The sequence below is a fragment of the Bos javanicus genome, chromosome 28 (genome assembly GCF_032452875.1).
Source record: "Bos javanicus breed banteng chromosome 28, ARS-OSU_banteng_1.0, whole genome shotgun sequence".
Taxonomy (NCBI): domain Eukaryota; kingdom Metazoa; phylum Chordata; class Mammalia; order Artiodactyla; family Bovidae; genus Bos; species Bos javanicus.
Window position 1 is genome coordinate 29,237,745 of NC_083895.1, and position 16,947 is coordinate 29,254,691.

Here is a 16,947-nt window from a genome sequence, read left to right on the forward strand (position 1 = left end):
GATGACAGTCTGCCCCATGCATGCAGTGGATTAATTCCCAGGGTTAAAGAAGGGGGAACACCAGAAATCTCCCCACAGGGCCTCCCCCTCTGGGTAGCACATCTGCCTTGGAGGTTTGGGTGGCTGGAGGAGAGTCACTGAAGGAAGCCACCGGATGGTTGAACCCACCATCACTTCTGAGATATTTTGCTGACCTACAAGTTGTGACCCCACGCTTCTGGTCCAGGGTCTCTCTCCATAGGTCCAAGCCCTGTGAGCATCTGCAGAGAATGTCTGACATGAGTCCAGAAGGGTGGTTTCCCAAGGTTACGAATCTAGGGAGAAGACCAATCCTTTGGAACTGTGCACTCCAGTATTAAATCTCCATTTGTGATGCTGAAAACCTTATTAAACCACATGGCTCTAGAAAATTCTGCTTGAGCCTGGGGAACCATATAGGGGAAGCGTGGATTCACTGTGGACATTTCCTGGTGACACTGGAGCCTCAGCTGGCTCAGGCAGTAATGACTTCTTGTTCCTACTGTTTCAGGCAACAGACAATGATGTGGGCACCTTTGGGGAGGTCAACTACTTCTTCAGCGATGACCCTGACCGGTGAGCACCCCCCAACCCCCCACAGTGGCCCGCTGCCACTCACCTGGCCCAGGACACTTCTTGTGCCCAGAAGAGCTGTGCCCCTATGGCCAGGGAACTGGGCTGGGAGTCAGAACTCATGGGCACTGATGCTGGTTTGACCCTGGTTGTGATACAGTGTTCTTCACATCCCCAAAACTCTCTGGGGCATAGTTTCTCTGACCCCCAAAAATAGATTTTAGTTTGGGGAATGAAGAAGCTTTTTTCTTTTACTTTCTTTTTTTTTTTTTTATAATTTGCCTAATATCTTTATTTTGCAAGGAGGACATTTAAGCCAATGGAGAAAAATAACCATTTTAACAAACTTTTTCCTCTCCTTTCCTTCTGTTGTTGAAAAATGAGAATCAAATAACAGATTTTCCCTTTTGCTTTAGTTTCTAAAAATCTTAGAGTGCAATTGTACACACATTTTTTTTTAAGTCTTCAATACTTTGTTTTAATTTAATTTTCATCTTATATTGGGGTATAGTTGATGAGCTTCCCTGTTGGTTCAGATGGTAAAGAGTCTGCCTGCAATGCTGGAGACCCAGTTCGTTGGTTGGGAAGATCTCCTGGAGAATGAAATGGCACCCCACTCCAGTATTCTTGCCTGGAGAATCCCACGGACAGAAGAACCTGGCGGGTTACAGTCCGTGGGGTCACAAAGAGTCGGACATGACTGAGCAACTAACACATACAGAGTTGATTTACAATGTGTTAGATTCAGATGTACAGTGGAGTGATTCAGTTATACAAATACATATATCCATTCTTTGTCAGATTCCTTTCCCGTATAGGTTATCATAGAATATTGAGTAGAGTTCCTTGTGCTATGCAATAGGTCCTTGCTGATTTTACATACAGTGGTTTGTATGTGTTAATCCCAAACACCTAATTTATCCTTTCCTCTACCTTTCCCCTTTGGTTACCACGAGTATGTTTTTGAAGTCAGTGAGTCTGTTTCTATTTTGTAAATAAGTTTATTTGTATCATCTTTATATTCCATATATAAGTGATATCACATGATATTTGTCTTTCTCTGACTTACTTTACTTAGATAATCTTTAAGTCCTGCCGCAAATGGCATTATTGCAGTCTCTGTAATGGCTGAATAGCATTCCATTGTATATGTGTACCGCATCTTCTTTATCCATTCCTCTATCAGGGGACTTTTAGGTTGCTTCTATGTCTTGGCTATTGTAAATAGTTCTGCAGTGAACATTGAGGTGCGTGTATCTTTTGAATTATGGTTTCTCTGGATATGTAGCCAGAAGTAGGATTGCCGGATCATATGTTAGCTCACTTTTTAGTTTTTTAAGGAATATGCATTCTATTCTCCATAATAGTTGTACCAACTTACATTCCCACCAACAAAGGTTTTATTTTCTCCACACCCTCTCCAGCACTGTTTATAGACTTTTTGATGATAGCCATGCTGACTGCTGTGAGGTGATACCTCACTGTGGTTTTGATTTGCATTTCTCTAATAATTAGTGATGTTGAGCATCTTTTCATGTGCTGTTTGGCCATCTGTATATCCTCTTTGGAGAAAGGTCTATTTAGATCTGCCCATTTTTTAATTGGGTGGTTTGAGGTTTTGTTGTTTTTTTTTTTAATTGAGCTACAGTAGCTGTTTGTAGATTTTGGCAATTGATCCCTTGTCAGTCACTTCCTTTGCAAATATTTTCCCCCATTCTGTGGGTTGTCTTTTCGTTTTGTTTACAGTTTCCTTTACTGTGCAAAAGCTCTTAAGTTTAATTAGATTCCATTTGTTTATTTCTGTTTTTATTTTCATTACTGTAATGTGGATACTGTAATGTGGAAACGTTGCTATGCTATGTATCAAAGAGTATTCTGCCTACATTCTCTTCTTAGAGTTTTATAGTGTCCAACCTTACATTTAGGTCTTTAATCCATTTTGAATTTATTTTTGCATGCAATATTAGAGAATGTTCTAAATTCATTCTTTTACAATTAATATCCAGTTTTCCAAGAACCATTGTTGAAGAGACTGTCTTTTCTCTGTTGTATATTTTTGCATACTTTGTCACAGATTAATTGACCATTGGTGCATGGATTTATTTCCAGACTTTCTAGCCTGTTCCATTGATCTATATTTCTGATTTTGTGCCAATACCATACTCTTTTGATTACTGTAGTTTTGTAGAAGAGTCTGAAGTCAAGTAAGCTGATTCCTGCAGCTCCATTTTACTTTCTCAGGATTACTTTGGTTATTCGGGGTCTTTTGTGTCACCATACAACTTTAAAACATTTTTGTTCTAGTTTTGTGGGGGGGAAAAGCATTGGTAATTTGATAGGGATTGCATTGAATTTGTAGATTGCCTTGTATAGGATAGTCAAAATTAATTCTCCAAATGCAAGAATGTGATATATCTTTCTCTCTGTTTGTGTCATCTTTGATTTTTTTCATCAACATCTTATAGTTTTTAGAGTACAGATCTTTTGCTTCTTTAGTAGGTTTATTCCTATTTTATCCATTTTGATCTGATAGTAAATGAGATTGTTTCCTTAGTTTTTCTTTCTGATCTTTTATTGTTAGTGTATAGAAATGTACTAGTGTATAGATTTCTCTGTATTAATCTAGTATATAGATTTCTCTGTATTAATTTTATGTCCTGCAACTTTGCCAAATTCATTGATGAGCTCTAAAAGTTTTCTGGTGGAATCTTTTATTATCACATCATCTGCAAAGAGTGACAGTTTTGCTTCTTTTCCAGTTTGGATTCCTTTTATTTCTTCTTGTTCTCTGATTGCTGTGGCTAGGACTTCAAAAACTGTTGAATAAGAGTTAGGAGAGTGGACGTCCTTGTCTTTTCCTAATCTTAGAGGAAATGCTTTCAGCTTTTTACCAGTGAGTACAATGTTAGCTGTGGGTTTGTCATATATGGCCTTTATTATGTTGCAGTCAGTGCCCTCTCAGCCCACTTTCTGGAGAGTTTTATCATAGATGATTGTTGAATTTTATCAAAAGCTTTTCCTGTGTATATTGAGATGATTGTAAGATTTTTATTCTTCAGTTTGTTAATGTGGCGTATCACACTGATTGATTTGCAGATACTGAAAAGTCCTAGCATCTGTAGACATAACTCCCATTTGATCATGGTGTATAATCCTTTTAATGTAGTGTTGGATTCAGTTTGCTAGTATTTTCTTGAAGATTTTTGAATCCGTGTTGTTCTTCAGTTATATCTGGCTGTAATTTTCCCTTTTTTGATATATTTTTGTGGCTTTGGGATCAGGGTGGTGGTGGCTTCATGGAATGAGCTTGGGAGTTGTCCCTCCTCTGCAGTTTTTCAGGATAGTTTCAGAAGGATAAGTGGTTAACTCTTCTCTAAATGCTTGATAAAATTTGCCTGTGAAGACATCTGTTCCTGGACTTTTGTTTGCTGAACATTTTTAAATCAGTTTCAATTTCAATACTTGTGATTCGTCTGTTCGTATTTTCTATTTCTTCCTGGTTCAGTTTTGGGAGATAGTACCTTTCTAAGAATTTGTCCATGCCTTCTGGGTTGTCCATTTTATTGGCATGTAGTTGCTTGATGTGCTCTCTTACGATCCTTTGCATTTCTGTGGTGTCAGTTGTAACTTCTTTTCATTTCTGATTTTATTGATTTGAGCTCTCTCCCTTTTTTTTTGACGAGTCTGGCTAAAGGTTTACCACTTTTGTTTTGTTTATCTTTCCAGAAAACCAGATTTTAGTTTCATTGTTCTTTTCTATTATTTTCTTTGTCTCTATATTTTTTATATTTCTGCTCTGATCTTTATGATTTCTTTCCTTCTCACTTTGGGTTTTGTTTGTTCTCTCTCTAGTTGCTTTAGGTGTAAGGTTGGGTTGTTTATTTGAGATTTGTCTTGTTTCTTGAGGTGAGAGTGTATTGCCACAAACTTGTCTCTTAGAACTGTTTTTGCTGCATCCCACTGGTTTTGAATCGTGTTTTTGTTGTCAGTCCCTAGGTATTTTTGAAATTTTTCACTTTAATTTCTTCAGTGATCCATCGGTTGTTTACTAACATACTGTTTAGCCTCCACGTGTTTGTGTTTTTACAGGGTTTTTTTTTTCTGTAGTTGATTACTAATCTCATAGCATTGTGGTCTAAAAAGATGCTTGATATGTTTTTACCTTTCTTAAATTTAGTGAGGCTTTCTTTGTGGCCCAGCATGAGATCTATCCTAGAGAATGTTCCAATGTGCACTTGAGAAGAAAATGTATTCTGCTCACTTTGATGGAATTTTCTATAAATATCAAATAAATGCATGTAGTCAACTGTGTCATTTAAGGTCTATGTTTGTCCCCTTATTGATTTTCTGTCTGGTTGACCCGTCCACTGATGTAAGTGGAGTGTTAAAGTCCCCACCATTATTGTGTTCCTGTCGATTTCCTCTCTTACGGCCGTTAGCATTTGGCTTATATACTGAGGTTCTCCTATGCTGGGTGCATATATATTTACCATTGTTATATCTTCTTCTTGAATTAATCCCTTGATCGTTATGTAGTGTCCTTCTTTGTCTGTTATAGCAGTCTTCATTTTAAAGTCTCTTTTGTCTGATGTCAGTATTGCTACTCCAGCTGTCTTTTGATTTTCATTTGCATGGAATACCTTTCTCCATCCTTCCAGTTTCAGTCTGTCTCTGTTCCTAGATCTGAAGTGGGCCTCTTTTAGAGAGCATGTGTGCATGCCGAGTTGCTTCAGTCATTTCCAGCTGTTGTGACCCCATGGACCGTAGCCCACCAGGCTAATGTGTCCATGGGATTCTCCAGGCCAGAATTCTGGAGTGGGTTGCCATCTCCTCCTCCAAGATAGCATATATATGGGTCTCTTTTTAGTATCCATTCAGCCAGTCTATGTCTTTGGGTTGGAACATTTAGTCAATTTACATTTAAGGTAATCTTTGATAATTACGTTCTCGTTGCCATTTTGTTGGTTGATTGGGATTTGTTTCTGTAGGTTTTTTTGTTCTCTTCCTCATTTGTTCTCTTTTGTGATTTGATGACTATCCTTAGTTTCGTGTTTGGATTACTTTCTTTTGTGTGTTGTAGATCTTTCTATTGTGGATTTTTGGTTTGCGGTTACTGTGAGGTTTTGATGCAGCAATCTATGTATAAACAAGAGTGTTTAAAGTTTCTGGTCTCTTAATGTCAAATGCGTTCCCAGTGTCCTGCATTTGTCCTCTTGTCTTCTCGAGCTCGCTGGTTTCGATACCGTGTTTGTCTGTGGGTGATTTCCTACTTTTGCTCTGTGTTTGTCTCTACTACTGAGCTTTCACATTTATAATTTTCTTGTCTCTAATTATGGCCTTTTCTTCTCCACCCAGAGAGGTTCCGTTAGAATTTGTCATATAGCTGGTTTGGTGGTGCTGAATTCTTTTAGCTTTTGCTTATCTGTAAAGCTTTTGATTTATCCATTGAATATGAATGAAAGCCTTACTGGGTAGAGTATTCTTAGTTGTAGATTTATCCCTCTCATCATTTTAACTATATCATGCCACTCCCTTCTGGCCTGCAGAGTTTCTGCTGAAAAATCAGCTGATAATCTAATGGGTATTCCCTTATAATTTTTTTTTCCTCTGGCTACTTTTAGTATTTTTTCTCTGTCTTTACTTTTTGTCAGTTTAATTACTATGTGTCTTGACGTGTTCCTCCTTGGTCTTATCCTATATGGAACTCTGCAAGTCCTGAATGTGAGTGTTTCCTTTCCCATGTTAGGGAAGTTTTTGGCTATAATCTCTTCAAATATTTTCTCAGCCCTTTCTCTCTCTCTGTCTGGGACCCCTAAAATCCAAATGTTGGTGTGTTTAATGTTGTCCCTGAGGTCTCTGAAACTGTCCTCATTTCTTTTCATTCTTTTTTCTTTATTCTCTTCTACTGCAGTGATTTCCATCACTCTATCTTACAGCTCTATTATTGTTCTTCTGCCTCATTTATTTTCCTATTGATTCTTTCTAGTGTATTTTTCATTCCAGTTACTGTATTGTTCAACTCTGTTCTTTAGTACTTCTAGGTCTTTCTTAAGCATATCTTGTGTCTTCTGGCTCTTTGCTTCCATTCTTTTTCCAAGGTCTTGGGGATCATCTTTGGTATCATTATTCTGAATTCTGTTTCAGAAAGATTGCCTATCTCTACTTTACTTAGTTGGTGTTCCGGAGTTTTGTCTTGTTCTTTCATATGGAACATGTTCCTCTGCCATCTCATTTTGTCTAACTTTCTCTGTTTGTGACCTTTTTCTTCAGGCTGCAGGATTGTAAGCTTCTTTTGCTGCTGGTGTCTGCCCCTTGTGGGTGAGGTTGGTCCAGAGGCTTGTGGAGGCTTCCTGGTGGGAAAGACTGGTGCCTGCCCACTGGTTGGTATAGCTGAGTGTCGTCCCTCTGATGGGCAGGACCATGTGAAAGACCGTGTTTAGAGGTGGCTGTGGGATCAGGATGGCTTTAGGCAGCCTGTCTGCTGATGAATTGGGCTGTGTTCCCATCCTGTTGGTTGTTTGACCTGAGGTGTCCCAGCACTGGAGCCTGCAGGCTGTTAGATAGGTAGGGCTAGGTCTTCGTGCCAAAATGGTGACTTTCAGGAGAGTTCATGCCAATGAATATTCCCTGAGGCTTCTACCTCTGGTGTCCTTGCCTCCACTGTGAGCCAGAGCCGACCTCCATCTCCCCAGGAGATCCTCCAAGACCCCCAAGTAGGTCCGGCCCAGGCTTCTTTGTCCAGGGTCCCAGTGCACAGGAAACTTTGTGTGCACCCTCCGAGAGTGGAGTCTCTGTTTCCCCTTGTCCCATGGAACTCCTGTACTCAAGCCCCATGGCCTTCAAAGCCAACTGCTCTGAGAGCTCCTCCTGATGCCGTACCTCCAGGCTGGGAAGCCTGGTGTGGTGCTCAGGACTCTCACTCTTGTGGGAGTATAATTCTTTTATGCAATATAATTGTTTTCCAGTTTGTGAGTCACCTGCCCAGTAGGTATGGGATTTAGTTACATCATGAAAGCACCCCTACTACCAGTGTGTTGTGGCTTCTACATTACTTTGGATGTAAAGTATCTTTTTTAATGCTGCTAAAGTCGCTTCAATCATGTCTGACTCTTTGCAACCCTACGGACTATAGCCAGCCAGGCTCCTCCATCCGTGGGAATTCTCCAGGCAAGAATACTGGAGTGGGTTGCCATGCCATTCTCCAGGGGATCTTCCCAACCCAGGGATTAAACCCAGGTCTCCTGCATTGCAGGCAGATTCTTTATCACTGAGCCACCACGGAAGCCCTCTTTTTTTTTTTTTTTAAGTAGGTTGAGTCTTTTTTTTTGATGGTGATTGTTCAGCAGTTAGTTATGATTTTTGGTGTTTTCCTGAAAGGATGTGAACTCATTTCTTCTACTCCACCATCTTTGGGAATAAATTCCTTGGGACCTCAGATGGTAAAGAATCTACCTGCAATGCAGGAGACCACGGTTCGATTCCTGGGTCAAGAATCCTTTGGGGAAGGGATAGGCTACCCACTCCAGTATTCTTGAGCTTCCCTGGTGGCTCAGATGGTAAAGAATCTGCCTGCAATTTGGGAGTCCTGCGTTCAGTCCCTGGTTTGGGAAGATCCTCTGGTGAAGGGAATGATTACCCACTCAAGTGTTCTGGTCTGGAGAATTCCTTGGATAGAAGAGCCTGGAGGAACTACAGTCCATGGGATTGCAAAGAGTCGGACACAACTGAGCGACTTTCACTGTCACTTTGGAAACACTGCTGACATTACACCAGCAGCAACAGCAGTGGCTGTATTTAGGAAGCCCTCACTATTCGTCAGGCTCTTTTTCAAGTGCTTTGCCCGTGTGATGTGATGTAATCCTCACAACTAAATGCTGCAGGAACTTGGTGCTAAGCTCTCTTATTATCCCCACTTTACAGATGGGGAAACTATAGCCCAGAGAGGCTGTGTTACTTGCCCAGAGGCACTTGGCTGATAAGTGCCAGAGCCAGGACTCAGCATTTGGTCTTCATCACCAGGGTACACAGCCTACAGCAGGAAGTTGCTCTCAAAGTGCCTCGACCGTTAGGTGGGTGGGTGAGCTCACCCCTGACCTGTGCCAGCTTTGCTCTGTCACCCACCAAGGTTCTGAGCCATCTTTTTCCCTTGTCTTCAGTTAAACTGAGCCAAGGTGAAGCCCTCTTATTTTCTACATGATCGAAAGCCAGGTTGAATTCAGAAAGCATGTCTGTTTCTGAAAACGAAGTGTCTGATACATCTGGAAGCCCAACATAATGAGTAAGACAGTTGCTGTCAGCTTGGATTACTGGTCCCAGTTCCATATAAATGACCAGGAGACAGAGACTGTTAGGTGTACCTAACAATCCTCAGCTACTCTCCAGATGAAAGGAAGGAACCAAGAGTAGAGCCAGTGCACAGGATGCCCCTGTCCCTTGGGACACCCAGGTTCATGTGGCCTTGTTCTGATCATCTTGGATTTGTCTCATCTTTTCCCGTCTTCTGGGCTTAGGACTTTCCTGGTCTCAGAGCCAGGACCTCACAGGCTTGGTGGCTGGCAGCTGTGGACAAGCTCAGAGGAGGTTCCTGAGGAAATGTTTAGAGGAGGAAGATGGAAGGATGGTGTCACTGGACCTTACTGCTCCCTGGGAGACATTAGCCAACCACTTACTCAAGGCTCGGTCCCTCGAGTGGAAGACATGCTCCCAAGAGAGGACCAGCCACCCCTCCCCTTGCTGGAGGCTTTGCTGCCTTTTCAAAGCATTTTGGTGCAAAACTACCTGGATGGAAGGATTTCTTTTTTAATTTCCCCAATATATGTTATTTTTTTTGAGGTACAATTACATGTAATATTACATTCAGGTGTTCAACCTAGTCATTCAATATATGTTGCAAAATGATCACTGCAGTAAGTCTAGTTAACATCCATCACTGCACATAGTTACAATTTTTTCCTGTGATAAGGCGTCTACTCTCAGCAACTTTCACATGTGTAATACAGTATTATTAAGGATTGTGACCATGCTGTGTATTACATCCTCGTGACATTTAGAGGTTTGTACTTGGTGACCCCCTTTACTTGTTATTCCCATCCACCCCTGCAATATACCCTACCTCTAGCAACCACCAATGTTTTCTGTGTTTAGGAACTCTGTGTTTATTGTTGGCTTCCCTGGTAGCTAAGACAGTAAAGAATCCCCCTGCCAATGCAGGAGACATACTCATAGGTGAGTTTGATCCCTGAGTCAGGAAGATTCCCTGGAGAAGGAAATGGCAACCCACTCCAGTATTCTTGCCTGAGAAATCCCATGGACAGAGGAGCCTGGCGGGCTACAGTCCATCGAGTCACAAGAGTCGGACACGACTGAGCGACTCTTTGTTTTAGATTGCATGTATAAGTGAGATAATATGATATTTGTCTTTCACTTTTTTATTTCATACTGCCCTTACTTAGCATACTGCCCTTAGGAGCCCTCTTCATGTCACAGATGGCAGGATTTCCTTCTTTTTATGGCTGAATAATATTGTGTGTGTTATACACACACCACATTTTCTTTATCCGTCATTCTTTGATGCACACTTACATTGTTTCCATACCTTGACAGTTGTGAATAATGCTGCAGTGAACGTGGGTTGCAGATATCTTTTCAAGTTAGTGTTTTTGTTTTTTTAGATAAATGCCCAGTGGTGGGATTGCTGAATCATATGGTAGCTCTGTTTTTAGTTTTTTAGGAACCTCCATACTGTTTTCTGTAGTGGCTTCCCTAATTTATATTCCCACCAACAGTTCACAAGGGTTCCCTTTTTTTCACATTTTTGCCAACACTTGTTACATCTTGGAGGTTTTTTTTGGTGATTGCCGTTCTGACAGGTGTGAGGTAATATCTGACTGTGTTTTGATTTGCAGTTCCCTGATGATTAGTGATTTGAGCATCTTTTTGTGTGCCTGTTGGCCATTTGTATACCTCCTTTGGAAAAATAACTACACAAAGCCTCTGCCCATTTTTAAATTAGTTTGGTTTTCTGTTGTGGTTTTTTTTTCTTTTTTTGCTGTTGAGTTATATGAGATCTTTACATGCATATTTTGGATATGAATGCTTTGTCAAATACATGATTTGCAAAAATCTTCTAGTTTGTATGTTGTCTTTTGATTTTGTTGGTGGCTTCTTTTGCTCTCACAAGCATTTTAGTTTAATGTAGTCCCACTTGTTTGTTTATTATTTTGTTGCCTTTGCTGTCTGTGTCAAGTCCAAAAAGTCATCCTTACCTTTCCTTCTAGTTTTGTGGTTTTGAGTCTCTCATAGAAGTTTTTAACCTATTTTGAATTGATTTTGTACATGGTGTAAAATAGTAGCCTGGTTTAATTCTTCCTGTGTTTCTTTTTTAATTTAATTTTTATTTTATACTGTAGTATAGTTGCTTATAATGTTCTGTTAGTTTCAGATGTACAGCAAAGTGATTCCATTATACAAAAAAAAAAAATATATATATATATATATCCATTCCTTTTCAGATTCTTTTCTCATATAGTTTATTACAGAATATTGAGTAGACTTCCCTGGGCTAAACAGTAGGTTCTTGTTGATTTTCTGTTTCATATATAGTAGTGTATATATGTTAATCCCCAACTCCAATTTATCCCTTCCCTCACCCCCTGCCTTTCCCCTTTAGTAACTATAAGTTTCTTTTCTAAGTCTGTGAGTCTGCTTCTGTTTTGTAAATAAATTCATTTGTAATTTTTTTAGATTCCAAGTACGTGATATCATATGATATTTGTCTTTCTCTGTTTGATTTGTTCATTTGTGTGATAATCTCTAGGCCCATCCATGTTGCTGCAAATGGCATGATTGCTTTCTTTTTAACAGCTGAATAATATCCCATCATACATATGTACCACATCTTCTTTATCCATTCCTCTATCAAAGGACATTTAAGTTGCTTCCATTCCTTGGCTACTATAAATAGTGCTGCAGTGAACACTGCGGTGCATGTATGTTCTCAAATTATGGTTTTCTCCATGTATATATCCAAGAGTGGAATTGCTGGATCATATGGCAGCTCTATTTTTAGTTTTTTAAGGAAACTCCATAGAGTTCTCCATAGTAATTGTACCAATTTAGATTCCCACCAACAGTGTAAAAATGTTCCCTTTTCTCCACACCTTCTCCAGCATTTATTGTTTGTAGACTTTTTGAGGATAGCCATTCTGACTGGTGTGACGTGATATCTCATTGTAGTTTTGGTTTGCATTTCTCTGATAATTATCAGTGTTAAGCGTTTATTCATGTGCCTCTTGGCCATCTGTATGTCTTCCTTGGAGAAATGTTTATTTGGATCTTATCAGTTCAGTTCAGTTCAGTCTCTCAGTCGTGTCCGACTCTTTGCGACCCCATGAACTGCATGCAGCATGCCAGGCCTCCCTGTCCATCACCAACTCCCGGAGTTCACTCACACTCATGTCCATCGAGTCAGCGATGCCATCCAGCCATCTCATCCTCTGTCGTCCCCTTCTCCTCCTGCCCCCAATCCCTCCCAGCATCAGAGTCTTTTCCAATGAGTCAGCTCTTCGCATGAGGTGGCCAAAGTACTGGAGTTTCAGCTTCAGCATCATTCCCTCCAAAGAAATCCCAGGGCTGATCTCCTTCAGAATGGACTGGTTGGATCTCCTTGCAGTCCAAGGGACTCTCAGGAGTCTTCTCCAACACCACATTTCAAAAGCATCAATTCTTCAGTGCTCAGCCTTCTTCACAGTCCAACTCTCACATCCATACATGACCACAGGAGAAACCATAGCCTTAACTAGACGGACCTTTGTTGGCAAAGTAATGCTTTTGAATATGCTATCTAGGTTGGTCATAACTTTCCTTCCAAGGAGTAGACGTCTTTTGATTTCATGGCTGCAGTCACCATCTGCAGTGATTTTGGAGCCCCCCAAAATAAATTCTGACACCGTTTCCACTGTTTCCCCATCTATTTCCCATGAAATGATGGAACGGGATGCCATGATCTTCGTTTTCTGAATATTGAGCTTTAAGCCAACTTTTTCACTCTCCTCTTTCACTTTCATCAAGAGGCTTTTTAGTTCCTCTTCACTTTCTGCCATAAGGGTGGTGTCATCTGCATATCTGAGGTTATTGATATTTCTCCCAGCAATCTTGATTCCAGCTTGTGTTTATTCCAGTCCAGCGTTTCTCATGATGTACTCTGCATATAAGTTAAATAAGCAGGGTGACAATATACAGCCTTAACGTACTCCTTTTCCTATTTGGAACCAGTCTGTTGCTCCATGTCCAGTTCTAACTGTTGCTTCCTGACCTGCATACAGATTTCTCAAGAGGCAGGTCAGGTGGTCTGGTAGTCCCATCTCTTTCAGAATTTTTCACAGTTTATTGTGATCCACACAGTCAAAGGCTCTGGCATAGTCAATAAAGCAGAAATAGATGTTTTTCTGGAACTCTTGCTTTTTCCATGATCCAGCAAATGTTGGCAATTTGATCTCGGGTTCCTCTGCCTTTTCTAAAACCAGCTTGAACATCAGGAAGCTCACGGTTCACATATTTTTGAAGCCTGGCTTGGAGAATTTTGAGCATTACTTTACTAGCGTGTGAGATGAGTGCAATTGTGTGGTAGTTTGAGCATTCTTTGGCATTGCCTTTCTTTGGGATTGGAATGAAAACTGACCTTTTCCAGTCCTGTGGCCACTGCTGAGTTTTCCAAATTTGCTGGCATATTGAGTGCAGCACTTTCACAGCATCATCTTTCAGGATTTGGAATAGCTCAACTGGAATTCCATCACCTCCACTAGCTTTGTTCGTAGTGATGCTTTCTAAGGCCCACTTGACTTCACATTCCAGGATGTCTGGCTGTAGGTGAGTGATCACACCATCATGATTATCTGGGTTGTGAAGATCTTTTTTGTAAGGTTCTTCTGTGTATTCTTGCCACCTCTTCTTAATATCTTCTGCTTCTGTTAGGTCCATATCATTTCTGTCCTTTATCGAGCCCATCTTTGCATGAAATGTTCCCTTGGTATCTCTAATTTTCTTGAAGAGATCCCTAGTCTTTCCCATTCTGTTGTTTTCCTCTATTTCTTTGCACTGATCGCTAAGGAAGGCTTTCTTATCTCTTCTTGCTATTCTTTGGAACTCTGCATTCAGATGCTTATATTTTTCCTTTTCTCCTTTGCTTTTAGCTTCTCTTCTTTTCACAGCTATTTGTAAGGCCTCCCCAGACAGCCATTTTGCTTTTCTGCATTTCTTTTCCATGGGGATGGTCTTGATCCCTGTCTCCTGTACAATGTCATGAACCTCATTCCATAGTTCATCAGGCACTCTTATCTATCAGATCTAGGCCCTTAAATCTATTTCTCACTTCCACTGTATAATCATAAGGGATTTGATTTAGGTCATATCTGAATGGTCTAGTGATTTTCCCTACTTTGTTCAATTTAAGTCTGAATTTGGTAATAAGGAGTTCATGATCTGAGCCACAGTCAGCTCCCGGTCTCATTTTTGCTGACTGTATAGAGCTTCTCCATCTTTGGCTGCAAAGAACATAATCAATCTGATTTCAGTGTTGACCATCTGGTGATGTCCATGTGTAGAGTCTTCTCTTGTGTTGTTGGAAGAGGGTGTTTGTTATGACCAGTGCATTTTCTTGGCAAAACTCTATTAGTCTTTGCCCTGCTTCATTCCATATACCAAGGCCAAATTTGCCTGTTACTCCAGGTGTTTCTTGACCTCCTACTTTTGCATTCCAATCCCCTCTAATGAAAAGGACATCTTTTTTGGGTGTTAGTTCTAAAAGGTCTTGTAGGTTTTCATAGAACCGTTCAACTTCAGCTTCTTCAGCGTTACTGGTTGGGGCATAGATTTGGATTACTGTGACATTGAATGGGTCTTATGGAAAAACCCAAACAAACTTTTTTGGCCAACCTGATAGATGTTGGAGATTAATCCCTTGTCAGTTACATTGTTTGCAAATATTTTTCCCATATCCTGCATTCTCACACTTGCTTAGTTTTGATACCATATTTGTGTGTGGATGATTTCTTACCTTTTTCTGTATATTTGTCTTTACTGGTGAGTTTTCACATTCATGAGTTTTTTGTTTCTAGTTTAGACCTTTTCTGCCTAGAGAATTCCTTTAGAATTTGTTGTAAAATGTTGGTGCTGAATTCTCTGAGCTTTTACTTGTCTGTAAAGCTTCTGGTTTCTGCCTTAAATCTGAAGGAGAGCCTTGCTGGGTAAAGTATTCTTGGTTGTGGGTGCTTCTCTTTCAACTTTAAGTGTATTGTGCCACTCCCCCCTGGCCTGTAGAATTGCTCCTGAGCAATCAGCTGATAAACTCATGAAAGTCCCTTTTATGTTATTTGTTGCTTTTCTCTTGTTACTTTAAATATTTTTTTTGTCAATTTAATTACTAATGTCACAGCATCTTTCTCTTTGGGTTTAAAGACTCCCAAAGAGCCCCTCTTCGGAACTCTTTGTGCTTCCTAGACTTGGGTGCCTGTTTCTTTCCCCATGTTAAAGAAACTTGCAGCTACTGTCTCTTCAAATATTTCTCAGGTCCTTTCTCTCTCTCTCTTCTCCTCTGGGACCCCTATCATGCAAATGTTGATGCATTTAATGTTGTCCCAGAGGTCTCTTAGACTGTCTTAATTTCTTTTTCATCTTTTTCCTTTCTTCTGTTCTGTGGCAGTGATTCCTGCCATTCTGTCTTCCATATTATCTGCATTCTGCCTCATTTGTTCTGCCATTGATCCCTTCTAGTGTGTTTTTCATTTCAGATACTTTATTGTTCATCTCTTTGTTCGTTCTTTAGTCCTCCTAGGTCTTTGTTAAATATTTCCTATGTCTTCTTGATTTGTGGCTCCATTATTTTCCTGAGAGCTAGGAACATCTTTGCTATCATTACTCAGTTCTTTTTTGGGTAGATTGCCTATCTCCTGTTTACTTAGTTGTTCTTCTAGGATTTTATCTGTTACCTTCATCTGGGACACATTCTTCTGCTGGCTCGTTTTGTCTAACTTTCTGTGATTGTGGTTTCTATTCTACAGAGTGCAGGGTTGTAGTTCTTCTGCTTTCTGCCCTCCCGTTGGACGAGGCTGGCTGAGAGGCTTGTGCAGACTCTCTGACGGGAGCAAGTGGTTCCTGCCTACTGGCAGGTGGGGCTGGGTCTTGTCCTTCTGGTGGACAGAGACGTGTCAGGGGGTGTGTTCAGTGAGCAGCTGTGCGGGACCTGAGAAAATATTTAAACAGATAATAGCTGCACGCTTCTTTAACACTGCTGAGAGTCAAGAAGACTTCCGGCAGCCTGTATGCTAACAGGCGGGGCTGTGTCCCCACACTGTTGCCTGTTTGGTTTGGGGTGTCCCAGCCCTGGACCCTGCAGGCGTTTGTTGGGGCCAGGCCTTAATGAGAAAATGGCTGCCTCCAAGAGGGCTCCCAGTGAGTGCTCCCCGGAACTGCTGCCTCCAGTGTCTTTGTGCGTTAAGCCATAGTCGCTCCACCTTCACAGTAGGCCCTCCAGTACCAGCGGGCAGTTGGGGCCCAGGCTCTTCTGTGAGCACTACTCTTTTCCTGGGTCCTGGTGGACATAGTTCATGAGTGGAGTTTCTGTTTCCCCCAGTCCTTTGGAATTTCTGCAGTCAAACCCTGCTGGCCTTCAAAACCAAATTCTCTGGGGCCTCTCTTCCCATCGCCAAGCTCCTAGGCTGGAGAGCCTGACACGGGGCTCAGAACGTTCACTCCTAGGGGAGAACTGCTATGATATAATTGTTTTCCAGTGGGTCACCCACCCAGCAGGCATAGGATGTGATTTTATCACAGTGCATCCCTCCTACTATCTTGTCGTGACTTCTTCTTTGTGTTTGGATCTAGGATATCCTTTTTGATAGGTTCCAGATTCTTGTTGTTGATGGTTGTTCATCAGTTAATTGTGATTTTAGTGTTTTTGTAAGAAGAGGTAAGGTCACATCCTTCTACTCCATCATCATATCTTCCAAAAAGAACTTTTTTTCCCTTGTGCTTCATCTAGCTTCACTTGCTATGTATAGGGTACCTCAGACAGAGGCCTCCACCCAGCTCTTCAGACCAGAGTCTGTCTGATCTGTGTGTCTGCTTTTATGCCAATACCATACTGTTTTGGTTCCTGTAACTTTGTAATATAGTTTGAAATCAGGGAGTGTGATAGCTCTAGCTTTGTTTTATTTTCTCAAGATTAGGTTGGCTCTGGGGTTCTGTTATGGTTCCACACAAATTTTAGGATTATTGTTCCATTTCTGTGGAAAGTGCCATTGGAATTTTGATAGAGATTGCGTTGAATCTGCAGATTGCTTTAAGTAGTATGGACATCTT

The 16,947-nt window shown here is 40.9% G+C and overlaps 1 protein-coding gene across 18 annotated transcripts in view; it reads left to right on the forward strand.

Moving 5' to 3' along the window:
- Window positions 1–16,947, forward strand: part of LOC133240635 (cadherin-23-like) — a 377,180-nt gene that overhangs the window by 306,339 nt on the left and 53,894 nt on the right. For all 18 annotated transcript variants that reach the window (XM_061405805.1, XM_061405806.1, XM_061405792.1 and 15 more), the window contains one exon: window positions 530–594. In XM_061405805.1, coding sequence (XP_061261789.1) covers window positions 530–594 — 65 coding nt within the window. The remainder of the gene's footprint in view (window positions 1–529; window positions 595–16,947) is intronic.